The 19329-nt window shown below is 42.4% G+C and overlaps 1 protein-coding gene across 2 annotated transcripts in view; it reads right to left on the reverse strand.

The window, feature by feature from the left end:
- The window catches only part of Tbce (tubulin folding cofactor E), a 36870-nt gene that overhangs the window by 7952 nt on the left and 9589 nt on the right, over positions 1-19329 (reverse strand). For both annotated transcript variants that reach the window (XR_007833095.1, XM_051167849.1), the window contains exons 3-9: positions 14684-14768; positions 11519-11704; positions 8881-8969; positions 4686-4785; positions 3789-3891; positions 2765-2841; positions 620-715 (exon numbers count right to left, since the gene is read on the reverse strand). Coding sequence is in view for 1 of the 2 variants with exons in the window: in XM_051167849.1 (XP_051023806.1) it covers positions 620-715; positions 2765-2841; positions 3789-3891; positions 4686-4785; positions 8881-8969; positions 11519-11704; positions 14684-14768 (736 nt within the window). In the remaining variant the exon portion in view is untranslated. The remainder of the gene's footprint in view (positions 1-619; positions 716-2764; positions 2842-3788; positions 3892-4685; positions 4786-8880; positions 8970-11518; positions 11705-14683; positions 14769-19329) is intronic.

The raw sequence follows: 19329 nt of genomic DNA on the forward strand, positions 1-19329 counted from the left end.
AGTGACAAGCACATTCTCCAGGAGAGCTCAAGATAAAATTCCCCAAGGGACTTGCCCAGCTTAGGAACTATATTTTGTATTCAAAAGGTGTACTGGGCCAGGCATGGTGGCGCACACCTCCCAGGAATCTCTTGAGTTAGAGGCCAGCCTGGTCTACAAAGAGTCCAGGATATCCAGGACTACAAGAGAAACCCTGTCTAGAAAAACCAAAACAAAAAAAGGTTCTTCCAAAGGTCCTGAGTTAAATTCCAAACAACCACATGGTGGCTCACAACCACCTATAATGAGATCTGGTGTCCTCTTCTGCCCTGCAGGTGTACTTGGAGGCAAAACACACTGTATACTTAGCTGGGCATGGTGGTGCACGCCTGTAATCCCAGCACTTGGGTGACAGAGGCAGGTGGATCGCTGTGAGTTCAAGGCTAGCCTGGTCCACAAATCGAGTCCAGGGCAGCCAAGATAACACAGAAAAACCCTGTCTTGAAAAACTAAAACAAAACAAACACTGTGTACATAATAAATAAATCTTTTTTTAAAGGTGTATTGACATATGACAATTCATTCACAAAAAAAAAAAAAAAAAGATACTGATTTTTAACAGGCAAATTTTAAAGATTACCTGGGCAAATATGCTATCAGGCACAGCTGGCTTTCATCAATTGATGGATTAGAGGAAAGGTCTAGTAACCTCATCTTCTGCAGGACATTAACTGGCCTGTATGGAAAGTAATAGTTTTTTCAATATAGACTAATCTCTTGTTTTCAAAGATAGGGGCTTAAAATACGTATGTTCCTGGTGTTACAAAGGGTTAGAGAAGAAGGCAAATGGATCTGGTCCCCCCAAAACCCAAGGGTTGCTGTGTTGAAATGATGGCAGTCAGGAACCTTATCCTGCCTTTGATAATGGACGGGAAAATGCCCATACTTGCCTCCACCAATGAAAACATTCTATATAATACAGTCTTTATAGTGTGAACCAACTCAATTAAAAATCTCCCATCCTTTCTTTCACATACTTATTTAATGATACTGTCTAAAAAAGGAGATGATGGGCCAGAAAGATGGCTCAGTAAAGGCACTTCCCAACAAGCCTGCTGGCATGAGTTCCATCCCCAAGACCCACGTGATGGAAGGAGAGAATGGATTCTCAAACTGTTCTGACTTCCACATGCATGCACACACCAAACCAACTACAGTCTAAATAAATTTAAAAGAGAAAGATGACCTAGAAATATGACTCAATATTTAAGCGCATTTGCTGCTCTTGCAAGTTCTGTTCCTAACACTCATGTCAGGCAGCTTACAACTCAACTGCCTGTAACTAGCTCCAGGAAATCTCATACCCACCCACTTTTGGCTTCATCAGGCACCTGATTACACTTAGACAGATATACAATAAATTTAAAAAAGGAAAATCCAACTTTTTGGTTGGTTGGTTTTTTTGTTTTTTGAGACAGGGCTTCAAAACTCATTTTGTAAAGTAGGCTGGCCTAGAACTCGAGATCCACTTGCCTTTGCCTCCTGAGTGCTGGGATGAAAGGCGTGCACCACTCTACCAGGCTAATATTTTTTAAAGGAAGATGAAGCAGCAATATATTTATTTAGGAGAACATGATTACACATACACTGTAGTACAATGGCCTTAAGCAGATATTACCAATTAAAGATCCTTCATTTACTAGACACAGCTACTCACAGCTGTTATCCCAGCATTCAGGAGGTGGAGGCAGATCAGAAGCTGCAGGTCATATTTGACACATAACTAGTTTGAGGCCAACTTGGGCTATAAGAGAGAGACTGTGTCTCAAAACAAGAAAATAGGGCTGGCAGGACAGCTCAGTGAATAAAAGTGTTTGTTGTACAAGCCTGGCAACCTGAATTCAATCTCTGGAGCCCACAGTGGAAAGAGAATCCCAAAGGTGTCTTTTAACCACACACCCATCAATCCACACCTCCCCCTCCCTCTCATAAAAATATTTACTTTAAAATTTTTGTAATATTAAAGAATAACTAGGGGGCTGGTGAGATGGTTCAGTGGTTAAAGAGCACTGGATGCTCTTCCATAGAATCAAAGTTTAATTCCCAAAACGTACATGGTGACTTAAACCTTCACTCCAGTGTTAGAGGTTCAGACACCCTTCTTGGCTTTCTTGAGCACTGTATGAATGTGGCATATACATTCATACACATAAACACTCATACACATAACATAAAAATGAATAATATCTCAAAATTTTTAAATAAGAATGAACCTAGGGCTTTGCACATGCTACACCAGTGCTCTATCACTAAGCTATACCCTGCAGCCCTTGGTTTTTTGAGACAGGGTCTTGCTTGGTTGCCCAGGATGGCTTCCTGCCTCAGCCTTCCAGGTAGCTGAAACTACTAGCATGTACTCTGGCTCTTACTACTAAAAATAAAGGAAACAAAAAATGTATCCAATATATCCTGTCCTCCACTGAGAATCAGAGAAACTAATACATGTGTGCAAAACTAATACATTCTAATATTTAGTTTGGGTGTATCTGAGAATCCAAGATATTTATACAAAACTAGTAAAATTCAAATACTTAATGCAGGCATCTTTGATAGGTTTCTTCTGGTTTGAATAACATTCCATTTGAAAGTCTAATCTGTAATACAGTGACTAAGGAATGAATACTGCTACAATTTATACCTGCAAATTCTCCCAGAAGTTAATGGACCTGAGACTTTATTCAGAATAACTGAATAGCAATAGATTCGCTGAAGCAAAGCCCATTACCTTTCTGAAATGGAAATATTGTTAGACTTGAGGTAAAGTTCCTCGAGGACTGGCCATGAAGGGGCACAACGCAGCACCTGGAAAGAAAACTGAACTCAGTGTCTGGCAGCTTCTGCTGGCCATGCTCAGCAACATCATCACAGGAAGTCCATGCCTTGTGGACAGGTCATCTGGGCTGACTCAGGCACCAAGTGGTGGTGCAGGAGGATGTAGGACCATATTGAAAGGCTATAGGCAGACATTTTTCTGGCACTATTGACCCAGCAGCCGAGTCGGCACCCAGCTTAGGAAATGCTGCCAAAGGAGCAAGGAATGCTGATGGGCACCCCAAATGCTTAGTGGCCTGAGCTGTGGACAGGATGTGGTACTCACCTTAGTCCTGCAGCCACTTGGACATGTTTAGAATATGCTGAAAACACAGATATCTTCTCATTGGTTCTTAAGTTTTTTCCCTTGAGCCACACTGCCATCCTCCCCGCCCCCTTAATTGCTAAGTGCTTTCCTGTCCTCAGGCTCACCCAGAAGAGGGCAGGAGATCAATCCTTCACAATTAGAGGCCCAGGAAAGACAGAAGCAGATATACCAGATGCCTCTGTGCTAAGGAAAGCTGTGGTTCCTCACAAGCCAGTCATACCAGGATGGTAGACAGTGGGGACAAGCTGCATAGAGGGAGAGGGTAAGCCTCTCTGCCACATGCTCTGCCCTAAGAACATCGTCAGGGAACCTGGGAGAGCTAGCATTATGGCTTTTTAAACTCCACAGATTTGACATGTCACTGTGAGCATCCGTGTCCAAGACTCCTGAGCAATACAACCAAACTAAGAGCCAGGGCCAGGCTGAGAAAGAACATGGATTATCAGATGTAAAATCTATTTCACCAAAGGATTAGTCTTCTCTGTAATGGAGTTTACATTCTAATGTTTGGATAAAACGGCAACTGAAATGAAACCAGTTAGGCTTCAATGCCCTTTTAAAGCAAAAATTATAATCACTTATTACTGTGTAATAAAGCAAAAATGATTACCTCAGCCCACGATATTCCCGTTTTGTTTAGGACTAAAGTCTTCAGAGTAGAAAATGTTCTGGTTGTAGCTGGTGAGTCAGAGGGAAACTGCAGTTTATTTTCACTGAGAAGAAAAAGGAGATGTGAAGTACTTACACAGAAGACCCAACGCACTGACATCAACAGTCGGATTTAACCCGAAGATTTGAGAGGGGTTCTCATGGAGGTCGGCAAAGCTTCAAGTTTCCTCATGCATGTGAAGTTGACTTGGGCTCCCATATTTCCAGAAGAGGAAACACTTGGGTCAAAATATACCCAATTGATGTCTGAGGTGCCTTCAAGCCTGTCTGCCTGTCCTACTGCATCTGCTTTAGCCTGGTAAGGCTTACCTGCATGTGCAAAGCACTTAGGAATACAAGGGCTCAGTAGTAGAGGGCCTGTGAAACACAAAAACCTGGGCTTGGAGGAGGGAGGGATGGAAGGACGGACAAATGGACCAGCCTAGGTGAGCCTTTGGAAAGTGAGGTTCTGACATTAAACAAATATTTGGGGAGATCTTCAGAAAATGTGACATGAGTAAACAACGTAGAGAAGTTAAAATCTTTATCAAAACCACAGTAAGCAGTGTCCCAATGAACTTCTTATTCCTAAAGAATTAAATGGATTCCAAATACACAAGCACGTGAATCCTAAGCCCTCTCCTCCTCCACTGAGATCACATGTACCACAGTCCTTTCATGGTCAGGCTTAAAAGCCAAGAAGACCCACGCCTCCACTTGGTCACGACACAGGCATGCTCCTTACTCATGCACCTCAAGGGCCCATTTGAAGACTGCCCTGAGGTAACCCTCAGCAGAGGTCAGTCGGCCAGAGCTTCCCAGGAAGCCAGTTGTTGGGGAAGGCTGTCAGAGTCCATACCTGAGATTGAGAGCTTCCAGGTCTTTGAGCTGCTCTGCAATAAGAACCACTTCATCCCAAGTTGACAACAAGTTTTTGGACAAATCTATAACTCGAATATCTAAAGGCACATTTTTAAGAAAAAGTAATTTCAAAACACTCACAAAAGACAAAGAATTAGTTCTACTTCTAGAATGGAGTTTTTTTTTCTGGGGGAAGATATCGGAGTTGAGACAGGGTTTCTCTGTGTAGCCTTTTTCTGTAGACCAGGCTGGGCTCGAACTCAGAGATCCATCTGCCTCTGCCTCCTAAATGCTGGGATTAAAGGCGTGCACCACCACCACTTGACTGGAATGGGGATATTTTTTTTAAATTTACCTTTATTTTATGTACATTGATGTTTTATATGTGAGAATGTCAGATATTGGAGTTACAGACAGTTGTGAGCTGCAAGGAAAGTATTGAGATTTAAACCCAGGTCCTCAAGAAGGGCAGTCAAAGCTCTTAACCACTGAGCCATCTCTCCAGTCCCTAGAGTGGAGATTTTTAACTTACTCTGCACCCACTAGTCTGAAATTTCTTTCATGAACACAAATGTTTTCATCTTTTAAATTATTAGACTGGCTATAGCTCAGTGGCAGAGTGCTTGTCTAAATGGCCAAAGCCCTGAGTCCCATCCCTAGCATTGCAAAACAAGACAGAGAGACACTATTATCCTGGTTCATTCAAAAGCTAAAATATTCATTTTCATGTGTCAAAGTGAGAGACAAGCATCTAACATATGAGATAAGCATAACCAAAGAAGAACCAAGTGTCATAATGAAACTCCTACTGGACTGTCTGACAAAAAGACAGACAGACAGCAACTGATATGAGCCAACACACACACACACACACACACACACACACACACACACACACACACACAGTGCACACTCATCCTTCTCTCTAGAGCACCAGTCCTAAACCCAACAGATCTTCTAGACAACACCATCCCAGAGAAGAATAAAAGAGTAGTGACAACACAGGCAAGAAAGGGGCTGAGAACTCAAGGTCTGCAATGTGGCTCATCTGTGGTTCAAGACCACAAATTTAGACCAAGGCTCTGGGATCATCACACATGGCTTAAGGATCAACAGCCATGCTCTTTTTTTTTTTTTTTCCGAGACAGGGTTTCTCTGTGTAGCCTTGGCCATCCTGGACTCACTTTGTAGACCAGGCTGGCCTCGAACTCACAGCGATCCGCCTGCCTCTGCCTCCCGAATGCTGGGATTAAAGGCGTGTGCCACCACCCCCGGCTAACAGCCATGCTCTTAAGGAGGTCACAGTGTAATATAGTCCCAGACCAGCTAATGGAAAGCCTCACATTCCCACTTGGTGTGTGTGGGTGTTACTATGGTTACGCTACAAAGAGTTACAATTCTCAGTAGGGAGACAGTTCATACCTAATACCTCCTGTAGGTCTGAAATTGCCTGTCAGAGTTGCAGCAGGCAGGAAGGAAGTGGTTTGGCCATACAGATAAAAGTAAAAGCAAAGCCTATGAGCAACTTGAACAGAAAACTAGGGAAACCGAGGAAATACAACCTGGAGGAGTCCTGTAGCATGCTGGGCACAGCAATGACCACAGTGGAGGTGCTGAGGTCAGAGTGGGAAGAGCCACCTCCAATACACCTGGATAGATGGACAGGTATTCTCAAAATGAGGTGCCTAGGGCGTGGTTCTCAGCCTTCCTAACACTGTGACTCTTTAATACCAGCTCATGTTGTGGTGACCACCAACCATAAAATTATTTTCAGTGCTACTTCAAAACTGTTATTAATGACAATGTAAATATTTTTGGAGATGAAGATTTGGCAAAGGCATCTCAGCCTAGAGGTTGAGAACCACTGCCTTGGAGGCTAGGCCACATCATGAAGGACCTCTAGGCTGCTTCAAAGTCTGCTAGTCAGCCAGAAATGAGAAGTGCTAGAGAGGCTAGAGCAGAGTAACAGGAAATGGCCTGGATCTCTAGAAAGTTACTGCTGCAAAGTTGAGCCAAGGACTATAGGGAGACAAAAGAGTTTTAGTTAGGGTTATTATTGCTACATGACCATGACCAAAAGTGACCTGGGGAGCAAAGGTTCATGAAAACAAGGATCTGTAGCTTACTGTTATGAAAGAAAAATGTTAAAGGTTCCAAAACAGGGATGATTCCATAAACAGTGATCACTGACAGTATGTTAGGAAGCCTGCACACAAGACACTCACAGTTGCTGCCAGGCATCTGACATACATTTGTATTATATTCTGAACCACAGTTCACTGAAGGAAGCTAAAGTGGGAACTGGGTAAGAACCTGGAGGCAGGAACTAATGCAGAGGCCATGGAAAGGTGCTGCTTATTGGCTTGTTCATGTTAGCTTTTTTTTTTTTTTAAGATTTATTTATTACGTATACAATGCTCTGCTTGTATGAATACCTGCAGGCTAGAAGAGGGCATCAAATCACAAAGTAGATGGTTGTGAGCCACCATGTGGTTGCTGGGAATTGAACTCAGGATCTCTGGAAGAGCAGTCAGTGCTCTTAACCTCTGAGCCATCTCTCCAGCCGCTTGTTTAGCCTTTCTTATATCACCCAGAACCACCAGCCCACGGGTGGCATCACTCGAAATGGACTGGGCCCTCCTCAATCAGTCACTAATTAAGAAAATGCCCTACAGGCCTTCCTATAGCCTGATCTTTTGGAGGCATTTTCTCAACTGAGGCTTCATCGTCTCAGATAACGCTAGCCTGTATCAGGTTAACATAAAATTGGCCAGCACATCCTCACAGATTTGGATCCCACTTTAGCATAAGAGCAGGTGGAATTCTCATGCCAAGTATCTCAAGCACAGTCAGCACAATTTGCTAGACAAAGGAAGTGAGGAAGACAGACACAGCTGGCCAGGGACATGGAACTGCTGTTTACTGGGTACAGAGATTATGGTACAAGCAGTCTGGAGGTGACTCAATGTGCCACATGTTTGAAATAAATATTAGACCTGACAAAAATAGGTGTTAAATGAGCAGGGAAAAACAGAAAGCAGTGTGGAAAAAGAGAAGCATTTTGGGGTCCAACTGCTGAAGACACACAACTCCTTACTGAGAGAAGGAATCTTTCACAAGAGTCAGAAAGAGCATCTACCCAAGGAAGAAAAGGCCTAAGGCTGAGAACAGCAGCTGCAGCTGCTGCTTTAGCTATTTTTGAGACAGGCTCTCATTAGCCCAGGCTGGCCTTAGGTTTCCATGAAGCTAAGAATCACCTTAACGTCATAGTTCTCCTGTTTCGATCTGGCACTATGATAACAAGTGTGCACCGCCACACCCAGCTGCTGATTCACCTTTTTCACAGATTAAAATCCAAGGCGCAGCGTAGGCAGCTGTCACCTGTACAGAGCAGCACAAGACAACCAACCTGTCACCTCCATCCTAAGTCCAATTTGATATATCCCACAAGTAGAAACATTAAACACAGATGAAATATAAGATGAGTAATCTCAGCAGTATGAAGAATGAGGTAATCGCAAGGCCACTGTGAGCTACATACTGAGTCCCACGCCTGGCTGGTGTATGTTTTTGAGATAGTGTCTCACACTGTAGCCCAGTTATTCTTCAAGTGTGAAGAAAGATGTCCAGTAAGGCAGAGAGAGCTGACTGGATATGGGCACATGCGGCAGGTTGGCAGGTTTGGATTTGTAGACTGTTTGCCCAACCTTTCTTCCCTGCCTTGTGCACCTTGTCAAGCTCCCCAGCTGGTTCCTCCTGAGATGCACCCCTTTACAGCCAGTGCCCTGGAGTGATAACACAGGTTCTCCATGTTTGTGGGGTTTTTGGTGTCTGTTTTGTTGTTGTTATTTTGTTTTGTTCTTTGGGACAGGTTTCTCTGTGTGTATCCCTGGCTGCCCTGGACTTTCTTTGTAGACCAGGCTGGCCTCAAACTCACAGAAATCTGCCTGCCTCCGCCTCCTGAGTGCTGGACTACAGGCATGCGCCACTGTGCCCAGCTGTGAGACCCTATCTCAAAAAAAAAAAAAAAAAAGTCCCCTACCCAGCAGCAGAAAACTATATTGAAGTGTAATAGAATGTTTTCACTCTCATGGGCCATGCCTGCAGGCAAAGGGGTCTGGGAGTGTACTTAACTGTACTTAACCTAAGGGAAGGCAGTACGTTCAGGAATAAGTTGGCAATGAAAAGGATACTGGGGCAGGCTTCGGCAATTCTTCCTTGTTCACCAGCACAACTCACAGCACACTTCCACAGGGAAATGTCTTGCAGTGCTCTCAGCTGGCTACATGAAAAAGAGTTCACATGTACATATAAGTCACATGGTAGCCACTGGCCCTTTAAACCCTTACACAAAATACCAAAAAATATACAAATGCTACAACCCACCACACGAAGTAAGGAGCAGTGCGTTACAAGAGAGAAGAGAGAAATGAATGACCTGAAATGCTAGAGGCAGCTGGAGTCATCGCCCCTCTCTACAGCACCTGCTTTCCCCACTCCCCAGCTGACTCTCTAGTCACAGCTGCTATGGACTTAATCCTGACTGTAAAGCTCTTGTCTCCAATTACTGTTCACTGTGTACCATAAAAGTGACATTCTGCTATACAGATTCTGCTGTGACTTTTCCCTCTAAAGGATATTGTGAGGCAGCTCAATTCAGCTCTATTGATACTTAGAGCTCTGGAACATTTGTCTTCATAGCTGATAGTGTTTACTGTGTGACGACTAGACCCAAGGAAATGACTTATTTTTTGGCTGACAGTTGGCAGGCCCCCAAAATGCTGAAGTGACACTGAGAGCCTCCTGCCCACTGAGACATGTCCTCATCACTGTACACACACAGCTCTGAGCTGTTTCTATGTATGCAGGATCTGTGTCCTCTGCCTGTCAGAAGAGGCAGTGTCCTGGAACTCAGAATTCAGACCTGGGCTACCTGGCTTCAAGGTCCAATTCCACCATCTCCTTTGTCCCTAGGCAAGTGAATTAAATCTTGGTGCCTCAGACTTCAGTGTTAAAATGCTGTTACATTCACTTTAATTGTAACAGTTTTATACACAATAGCAAAAGGTAGAAACAACGCAGAATGGATGAGCCAATGTGACATCACTGAGCAGCAGTGTTTGGCCTTTAGAGGGAAGAAGTTCTGACAACCCATAAATGGAGACCTTGAAGCTGTCACTCTAAGCAAAATGATCAGACACAGGGACGAATACTGCACAATCCCGCATGATGATCCTAGAACAGACAAAGCCACAGGTAGAAAGCACAATGGCTGCCAGGGGCTAGGAGGAGGAGGTAGGGGTTAGTGCTTGTAAGATGGAGTTCTAGTTTGGAATGATGGGAATGTTCTGGGGACTGCTTACACAATCTTTAGAGTTTATTTTATTAGTTCTAGTCTGCAATAATTTTTAAACATGACAAATGACTTTGAGTTAGTATTTATGAAATTTCAAAATACTGTTACTGTTTCTGGGCCAGGTGTGTGGGTACATTAATGCCAGAGTCAAGTGTTCAAGGTTAGACCATCTGGATGACTTAGTGGATAAAAGCACCTGGATCTGAGTTCAGTCCCTGATACCACTGCCTACAAAAGCAACAGGTGATGGCTCACATCTGTAATCCCAGCACTCTTACAATCAGGTGGAAGGCAGAAAAAAGAGAATCACCAAGCTCCAAGGCCAGTTAACATGGAACACCTGTCTCAACAATAAGGGGAAAAAAAGAACCAGCTCTAAAAAGTTGTCCTGGTCACACTCTGATATGGGAGTGTCTATATATGGGGACACACACATATCATACCAAATAATAGAAGTTAAAAGGAATTCAAGCCAGGTTTGTTGTTGCACACCTTTAATCCCAGCACTTACGAGGCTGATGCAGGTGGATCGCTGAGTTTGAGGCCAGCCTTGTCTATAGAGCCAGTTCTAGGACAGCCAATGAGTGCTACACAGAAAACACTATCTTGAAAACCCAAACCAACCAACCAAAAAAAAAAAAAAAAAAAAAAAAGAGTTCAAGGCTAGTCTGGGTTACATAAAAATCCTTTTTCTAATAAAAAAGATAATCATTAAAGTTGTTTTTTTTTTTTTTTACCAAGTTTCTATTTCCCTCTATAGGTTATAGTGTGTCATGCTGGGATACCTTGGCACCAAGCCTGGGGAGCCAGGTCTCTACACAGGCATCAATCCAAAGCCATCTCCAGAAGAGCCTGGACACATGGACTCTTAGTGGGTTCTGGGCCTCAAACTTAGATCACTAGGCTTACATGGCAAACACGCTCCTTTTTTTCTTATATTTGTTTTTATTTAAGTATATGCATGTTTTAGCTGCATGTATGTATATGTACTGCCTGCATGCCTAGTACCTATGGAGATCAGAAGAGGGCATCAGATCTCCTGGAACTGGACTTATATAGGCTATAAGACTGCTTGGGACTGAAACTGGGTCTTCTGCAAGAGAAGCAAGTGTTCTTAACCATTGAGTCATCACTCCAAAGTCCACCCCCACCCCCACCCCCAATTCCCTGCAATTCCTTTTTTTTAAATTACAGGATTTCATGTAGCCCAGGCTGGCCTGAAACTGGCTACATAACCAAGGATGATCATTGAATTCCTGATCTTCTCACCTCCACTTTCCAAGTTCTAGGGTTATCAGTATGAATGAACCACCACTCAGCAAAACTGAGGGTTTTTAATTCTCCAAATAATCAGTGCTGTATGAAGAAGATGAACCAATGTGGAAGCAAAGTTGCAAGCATCTCTGCACAGTGGAGAACGTTAATCCCAATCTGGTGACTCTGTTGGCCAGGCTGCCAACATCAGCAGCACTTACCTCTGCTTCTTTGTGATATGGTCAAAACCAACAGTTTGCACTTGTTTGCTTCCAAGTTTTAAGGAACATGATTTTCCTTCATCATCAGGTCCATCTTCTAGCACATAACGGTTCTTAAGGGCAGTAAGAAAGTCTACTCCAAAATTAACTTTGTTTGGACGAACAAAGGAACCTCCTGTTGGGTGCCTGGAAAAGGAGAGAAATTAACATACAAATATCATCTGCTACTGAGATGGTGACAGAGGCCTATCAATCCCAGATATTTGGGAGGCTGAGGCAGGTTTCAGACCTGACAAGGCTATAGAGCAAGTTCAAGGCTAGTGAAACAACCTTAAAGTATACAGAGGGCTGCTGTGACTACAGCTCAGCAGTAAGAATGCTTGTCTAGTGTTCACAAAGCTCTAGGTTCTATATCTAGTACTACAATAAAGAGAACAAGCCAGGCGTGGTGGCACATGCTTTTAATCCTAGCACTCGGGAGGCAGAGGCAGGTGGATGGATGTGAGTTCGAGGCCAGCCTGGTCTACAAAGTGAATCCAGAACAGCCAAGGCTACACAGAAAAACCCAGTCTTGAAAAACAAAAACAAAACAAAACAAAAAAAGGGAGAGAGAGAAAGAAAGGCTATCTACCAAGAAACTTCTAAAATACATTGTCTTGGTGACTTTTAATTAGTTCTATATACTAAAATAAATAAAATCACAATATAAACAACAAAAATCTAGGGTCTAAGCTTATACAAGCATGTGAAATTCCTATGGATGAAGAGACAAAAGATATGGACAGAAAATTCACATTAAAGGGAACAAAAGTACTAGATCCATGGGAAAATTATAATATATAAGTATTTTTATAATATATAATTGTAAAATATAATTTTCCCTACATTTGGAGATAGAGGCAGGTGGATCTCTGTGAATTTGAGGGAAGCCTGGACTACAGAATGAGTTCCAGGACAGCCATGGATACACAGAGAAACCTAGTCTTAAAAAACCAAAATAAAGTGGGCATGGTTGCACATGCCTTTAATCCCACCATTCAGGAGGCAGAGGCAGGGAATTGCTGTGAGTTCAAGGCCAGACTAGAGTCCAGGGCAGCCAAAGCTGTTGCACAGAGAAACTCTGCTTGGGGGAACAAAACAAAACAAAACGAGCCAAAATAAGTTGGGCGTGGTGGCACAGGGCTTTAATCCCAGCACTCAGGAGGCAGAGGCCAGCCTGGTCTACAAAAATGAGCTCAGGACAGCCAGGACTACAAGAGAAGCCTTGTCTCAAAAAACCAAAGCAAAAAACAAGCAAACCAGTAATAATAATAATAATAATAATAATAATAATAATAATAATAATAATAATAATAATAATAAAAAAAAGAAGAAGAAGAAGAAAAAGAAAAAGACTAAGCAGAAAATTCCTTTTTTATACATAAATGCTGAAAAGGTTTTGTTTTGTTTGTTTTTTGAGACGGGGTTTCTCTGTGTAGCCTTGGCGGTACTAGACTCACTTTGTAGACTAGGCTGGCCTCGAACTCACAAAGATTCCCCTGCCTCTGAAAAGATTTTTTTCTTTAATGCTGGAGGCAGGGGGATGGAGTAAAGATTTGAAGGAAAGGAAGGAAAGGAGGAGGGAGGAAGGGAGGGGAAGGTGGAAAAGAGGGGAGGGGAGGGAATAGAAGGGAAGGAGAGGAGAGGAGAGAGAGAAAGGACTAATCGTTGGGCTGGCCACATGGCTCAGTGTACCAGTAAAGTGCTTCTTATATAAGCCTGGTGACCTCAGTTCAATCCCAGGAACCCATATGAAGGCAGAAGAAAAGCCAGGTGTGGTGGTGCACTTCTGTAATCTCAGCACTCGAAAGGCAGAGGCAGGAGGATCTCTATGAGTTTGAGGCCATCCTGGTCTACAAAGAGAGTCCAGGACAGACAGGGCTTTTATAACAGAGAAATCCTATCTAAGAAAGCCAAAAATAAAAATAAAAAGTTAGAAGAGAACTGACACCATAAAGTTGTCTTCAACCGCCACACATACACAGAGGTATACATCTTGTAAATACACATTTAAAAAAAAAAAAGCCTGTAATCACTGCATACAGGGAGACAGGCAAGTTTATCTCTGTGAGTTCGAGGCCAGCCAGGTCTACAAAGGGAGTCCAGGACAGCCAAAGCTACACAGAGAAACCCTGTCTCGAAAAACCAAAAACCATAAATAAATAAATAAATAAATAAATAAATAAATAAATATTTTAAAGAATCAAATTAAAATACCAATGTTTATATGTAAAGTATCAGAACTAGAAATAAAATTTTTTCTCTTTTGGTTTTTTGTGACTGGGTTTCTTGACTGGCCTAGACTCAACTCTGTAGACCAGGCTGGCCTCGAACTCAGAGATCTATCTGTCTCTGCTTCTGCCTCCCTGAGTGCTGGGATTAAAGGTATGGACTACCAGGTCCAACTGAAAATCTTAGTTTTCAAACACTGTGATCTAAATTTGAAGAAACTGCAGGCTGGAGAGATGACTTAGCACTTAAGAGTATTGTCCTGGGTTCAATTCCCAGCACCTACATGGCAGCTCTCAGCTGTCTGTAGCTCCAGTAACTGGGAATCCAACACCCCTACACAGACATATACGCAGGCAAAACACCAATACACACAGAATACAAATAAATAAAGGCCATCTTGATCTACATACCAAGTTCTGGGCCAGCCAAAATTTAAGATGATGATAGAGAAGAAAACACTGAAAATCTCAAATAGGGGTCTGAGGAGACACTCAGTCGATGTGCTTGCTGGGTAAGTGAGGAAATGAGTTCAGCTCCCCAGCATCCACATAAAAGCTGGCCACCGATGACTCAATACTAGGAAGTGGAAACAGGAGACTCCCCGGGGCCTACATACCTTCTAGTCTAGCCAGTAAGTTTAGTGACTCTGCCTCAAAAAATAAGGTGGAGAGCAAAAGACAACACTCTTCTCTGGCCTCTAGTCAGGGGCATGTACCTGTACCCACCTGCCTCTACCACCTGAGTGCTGGGATTAAAGACATGCACCACCAAGCCAGGCTGAAGTACCTTTCAGAACTAACTATTCCATAGCCCACTGTTCACAATCCAGCAATGCTGCTTCCTCTCCCCCCTACTAGTCAATGACTAACCTTGCCAATGCGTAAGAAATGTTACCTGCATTTAAAATATATAGTGCCTTCATGGCTCCCATCATGCCTTCCTCTCTCAGGATTGTCCCACTCCACTCCTAACCAGATTCCTAGCAAAACAAAAAGAAAAAAACAAGTGACAAAAGATGACAGAGGGATGCTCTATTCTCCTGCAAGCAAATGCATTTGTAACAGAAGCTGCATCACACATCAGTGGAGGAGAATGTTTCAGGAATCTCCTGGCAATTTCACTTAAACAATGCAATAATACTATGTGTGGGCCAAAAGCCACAAAGACCTGCAGCAGCAGAAGACAAGAACGGCTAAGCTTTATTGGGTGTACTAAGTGCGGATGAGCTTTGAAGACATGGTACCACCTGAAGACACGTACCACAGAGGACCAAATGCGGCCCATGCCCACACACTTCATAAACTGGCTAATGTCACATCGTAATTCATAACTATAAGCTATACATGATTAAAATGGCAAACTCTACCCTAAATACCTGTAACTACAACAATAAAATGTCCAGAGAGGAAAAGTTGGAAATGAAATATAGATACTTTCAGTCCAAAAAACCCAAGAGAAAATCTTCAAAGAAAAAAATTGTCCCAGCTAGAAAGAGGCAGGAGGCTCAGATACCTGGGAAAAACTAAGACAGAATGGGCAGTAGAGCTGCCAGCTCTTTGCCAACAAAAGCCCTCCAGCAACTGATAAAGGATGAGAAAAGAATGTAAGTGTTCAAGTAGGTCTCAGAACTTAAAAACTATTCATTATCAAGCCGGGTGGTGGTAGTGGCACACTCCTTTAATCCCAGTACTTGGGAGGCAGAGGCAGGTGGATCACTGTGAGTTCGAGGCCAGCCTGGTCTACAAAGCAAGTCCAGGATAGCCAAGGCTACACACACACACACACACACACACACACACACTATTCATTATCAGAGCTTTCTAAGTCAGAACAGCAAATTTTTGCCCTAGAGGAACTATTAAGTAATTTTTAAAACCATCTCTAATTAATAGAGAAGGAAAAATAATTCAATGAAATGGTAACAGGGCATTTATAAGGCAAACTGTAGAAGTGACCTTTATTCATATTGTTTTAAGGTGTGTCTGTGTATATTTGATTTTTAATTGCTGAACTGACAGCTAAATGCTAACAGATTCTGGTACTGTCATTCCTACTGAGCAATCTCCTGTCTCAATATTGTGTAAAAATTACTCCCCAATTATCTCTAATTGGCTAATAAAGAAGCTAAGGATCCTATGACTGGGCACAGGAGACAGTAGGCAGGACTTCCATTCCCTGCCTTGGTGGGGAGGGAGGGAGAGAAGGAAAGTCACCATGCCATGAAGAGGAGATAACCATGGGGGAGTCACCACGGGGACATAGATAGAGCAGAGGCGGCAGGGAGAGACTAGAGGACAGGGCACATGGAAGTAGGTCAGGCTAGCATAGTCAAGTTAAGATGGATTGATATCTGCCCAGTTATGGTGCTTAAAGCATATTAAATAATGTAACAGATCTCTATCTCATTGTGTGGAACCTAGAACAGGCATACAAAAAACCCTTTAAAGACTGGAGAAATGGCTCAGAGGTTAAAGAGTACTGGCTGTTCTTCCAAAGGTCCTGAGTTCAATTCCTAGCAACCACATGGTGGTTCATAAACATCTATAATGAGGTATGGTGCCCTCTTCTGGCATGTAGGCTCACATGCAGGCAGAATATTGTATAAATAATAAATAAATAAATCTTTTGAGAGAGAGAGAGAGAGACAGACAGACAGACAGACAGACAGACAGACATTTACATTTAAATTACAACATTTGGCATTCAAGACTTGGCTAACGCCAACCACAGATGTGGAGCTGGTGGGAAAAGCTGAAAAGTCGCCCAAGGTAAGATACTTGAGAAGTCCTTAAAAAAGAATCTACAAGGCATCCAGGACAGTAAAGCTACACAGAAAGGCCCGGTCTCGAAAAACAAAAACAAACAAAAAAAAGTTAAGGCAGTAGTGGCATACGCCTTTAATCCCAATACTCAGGAGGCAGAGGCTGGTGGATGTCTTTGAGTTCGAGGCCAGCCTGGTCTACAGAGTGAGTGAGTTCCAGGACAGCCAAGGCTACACAGAGAAACCCTATCTCGAGGGGGGGGGAGGGTTAAGTAAAATGAAAAGGAACAAGAGAAATAAAAATGTAAAATGTAACGACAGAGGGCAGGTATTTGGTTACCATATAATTTTGTATGCTTATTAGCATACAAATAGTTTTACTTTTAGTAATGATTATAATTTTATATATCATTTTATTAGAAATAAGGATAAAGCAGACTTGGAAAAGAAAAGGGATTTTAAAAAATCATGTTAAGTTACAACACTAGAACAAAAATAAGACAACCCTTTGAATTCTAAAGAAATTTCAAATGAATCCAATCTAAAGCCTACAGGGCCACCCTGTGACATGAGTGCTAAATGGCAGTCTAAATATAAAAAATCCTAAAAATGATTTTCTCAGTTATGATAAGGGAACTTGAACTGAATAAACAATATTCATAAGGTTATCAAGAATTTGAATGTCAGCACATGGAAGCACAAGACTTAAAAGAGATTTAAGGAGGTAGTAACAACCTATGGCTTATATTCACCATATGTAAATATGATAATAACTGGACCATGCAAACTCATTTAATTCCAAAAGATTGGAGGGATTTGATGACAGCCATTTTAGAGCCTGGCCCTCAGCTACAATGGCTAACTAGTAGAAAGACGAGGCTTCAATTATGCAGCAATTACATACGACTAGAGGCATTGGTATTGTCAAAGATCAATCAATAGGTTAAAGTCCATATTCTGAATTAAGAGTTCAGATTACAGCCAGGCATGGTGGCACACGCTTTTAATCCCAGAAGAGGCAGAGGCAGAGGCAGGCTGTGAGTCTGAGGCCAGCCTGGTCTATAAAGCGAGTCCATGACAGCCAAGGCTACACAAGAAACCCTGTCTCAAAAACAACAAGAACAACAAAAGATTAAAGAGTTCAGATTACACTTGATGATGCCATCCTAGACCAATGTTGTATAATAGCCTTAATGCTTGGGACAAGGCTGAAGAACAGGGACAATCTAAATCATTTACAAAGATAACCCAGGGTTCAAATGAATCTTTCACCAACTTTTTACAAAGATTAACTACAGCTCTAAATATAGCAATATTAGATCTAAATGCTAGAGAAATTATAACTGAATCTTAAGCTTTTGAAAATGCCAATGTAAGCCAGTTATGGTGGTGTACATTTTTAATCCCAGCACTCAGGAGGCAGACGCAGGTGGATCTCTGTGAGTTCAAGGCTTAGTTAGCCTGGTCTACTAAGCAAGCCTAGGACAGCCAAGGCTACACAGAGAAACCCTGTCTCAAAACAAACAAACAAACAATAGAAGGCTTTTAGCTGAGCATGGTGGCATACACGTTGAATCCCAGCACTTGGGAGGCAACGGCAGGAGGATCACTGTGAGTTTGAGGCCAGCCTGGTCAACAAAGTGAGTACAGAACAGTCAAGGCTATATAGAGAAACCCTGTCTCAAGAAAAGAAAGAAAGAAAGAAAAGAAAAGAAGAGAAAAGAAACTCATTACTAGAAGAGAGAAGGAAAGAGACAAGACAAGTGGAAAGGAGGAGCAACACAACATAGGGGGCAGTGAGGTGGGGGGGGATATGATCAAAATATACTGTTCACATCTATGAAGACATCACAACGAGCCCATGTTATATGACTAGTACATATTAATAACAAAGATTAAAGAAGAAAAACTCAGGAAAATAATGTCTCAACAGTGGTACACTCATTTAATCCCCATACTCAGGAAGCAGAAACAGGCAGATCTCTGTGAGTGTGAGGCCAGCCTGGCCTATATAGCATGTTCCAGGGCAGCTACGTCTACAAAGTGAAGCCTTCTCTCGATGCTGCTGCTGCTGGTGTATCAGGAACATAGTAAACAAATGAAGAAAGGCAACAAAAGTTCTAAGTCTATCTAAGCCACACTACACTGATGCCCGAGGAACGGTGATGGCCTTCAGAAAGGAAGAGCAGTTTCTCCCAGTCCCTGCCTGTCTTTGAAGGCTTCTAAGAATGAAAAGACTCAAATGCTGAGGTCACCACCAAAGGGATCCAGTTTTATCCTGGACACATTCTTGCTACCTTGGAGATCAGTGGCTTCATCAAAGAAGCTACTAGCTATGGAGGTTGAGAAGAATAGTAAGATCACAGGGCTAGAAGACCCACTGCCTACGTGTGTCCATTCTGGTTAGTAACTAACACCTCCCTACCATGTTTCCCACATAAAGAGAGAACAGTCTTATTTAAGTCCATTACCAGAAATCCTTTCTTTTTTCTTTCTTTTTCTTTTTCTTTCTTTTCCTTTCCTTTTCTTTTTTTGAGACAAGATCTCACATTGCAGCCCAGGCTAGACCAGCACTCATTTGGTAGATGACATTGGCCTTAAAGCTTAGCAATTCTCTTGCTTTAGCCTTCTGAGAACTTGGTCTATCGCCATGAGTGACTGTATGAAATGATATTATCTCACAGATTTCTGAATTTGAGATTTAAAGAGTTAGAACTGGGTTAGTTCCTAACTTTCTCCACTATGTGTTTAGAAGTTAAATGTTTTCAATTCTGCTTAG

This window comes from Acomys russatus, chromosome 3, assembly GCF_903995435.1.
Source record: "Acomys russatus chromosome 3, mAcoRus1.1, whole genome shotgun sequence".
In the NCBI taxonomy this organism is placed as follows: Eukaryota; Metazoa; Chordata; class Mammalia; order Rodentia; family Muridae; genus Acomys; species Acomys russatus.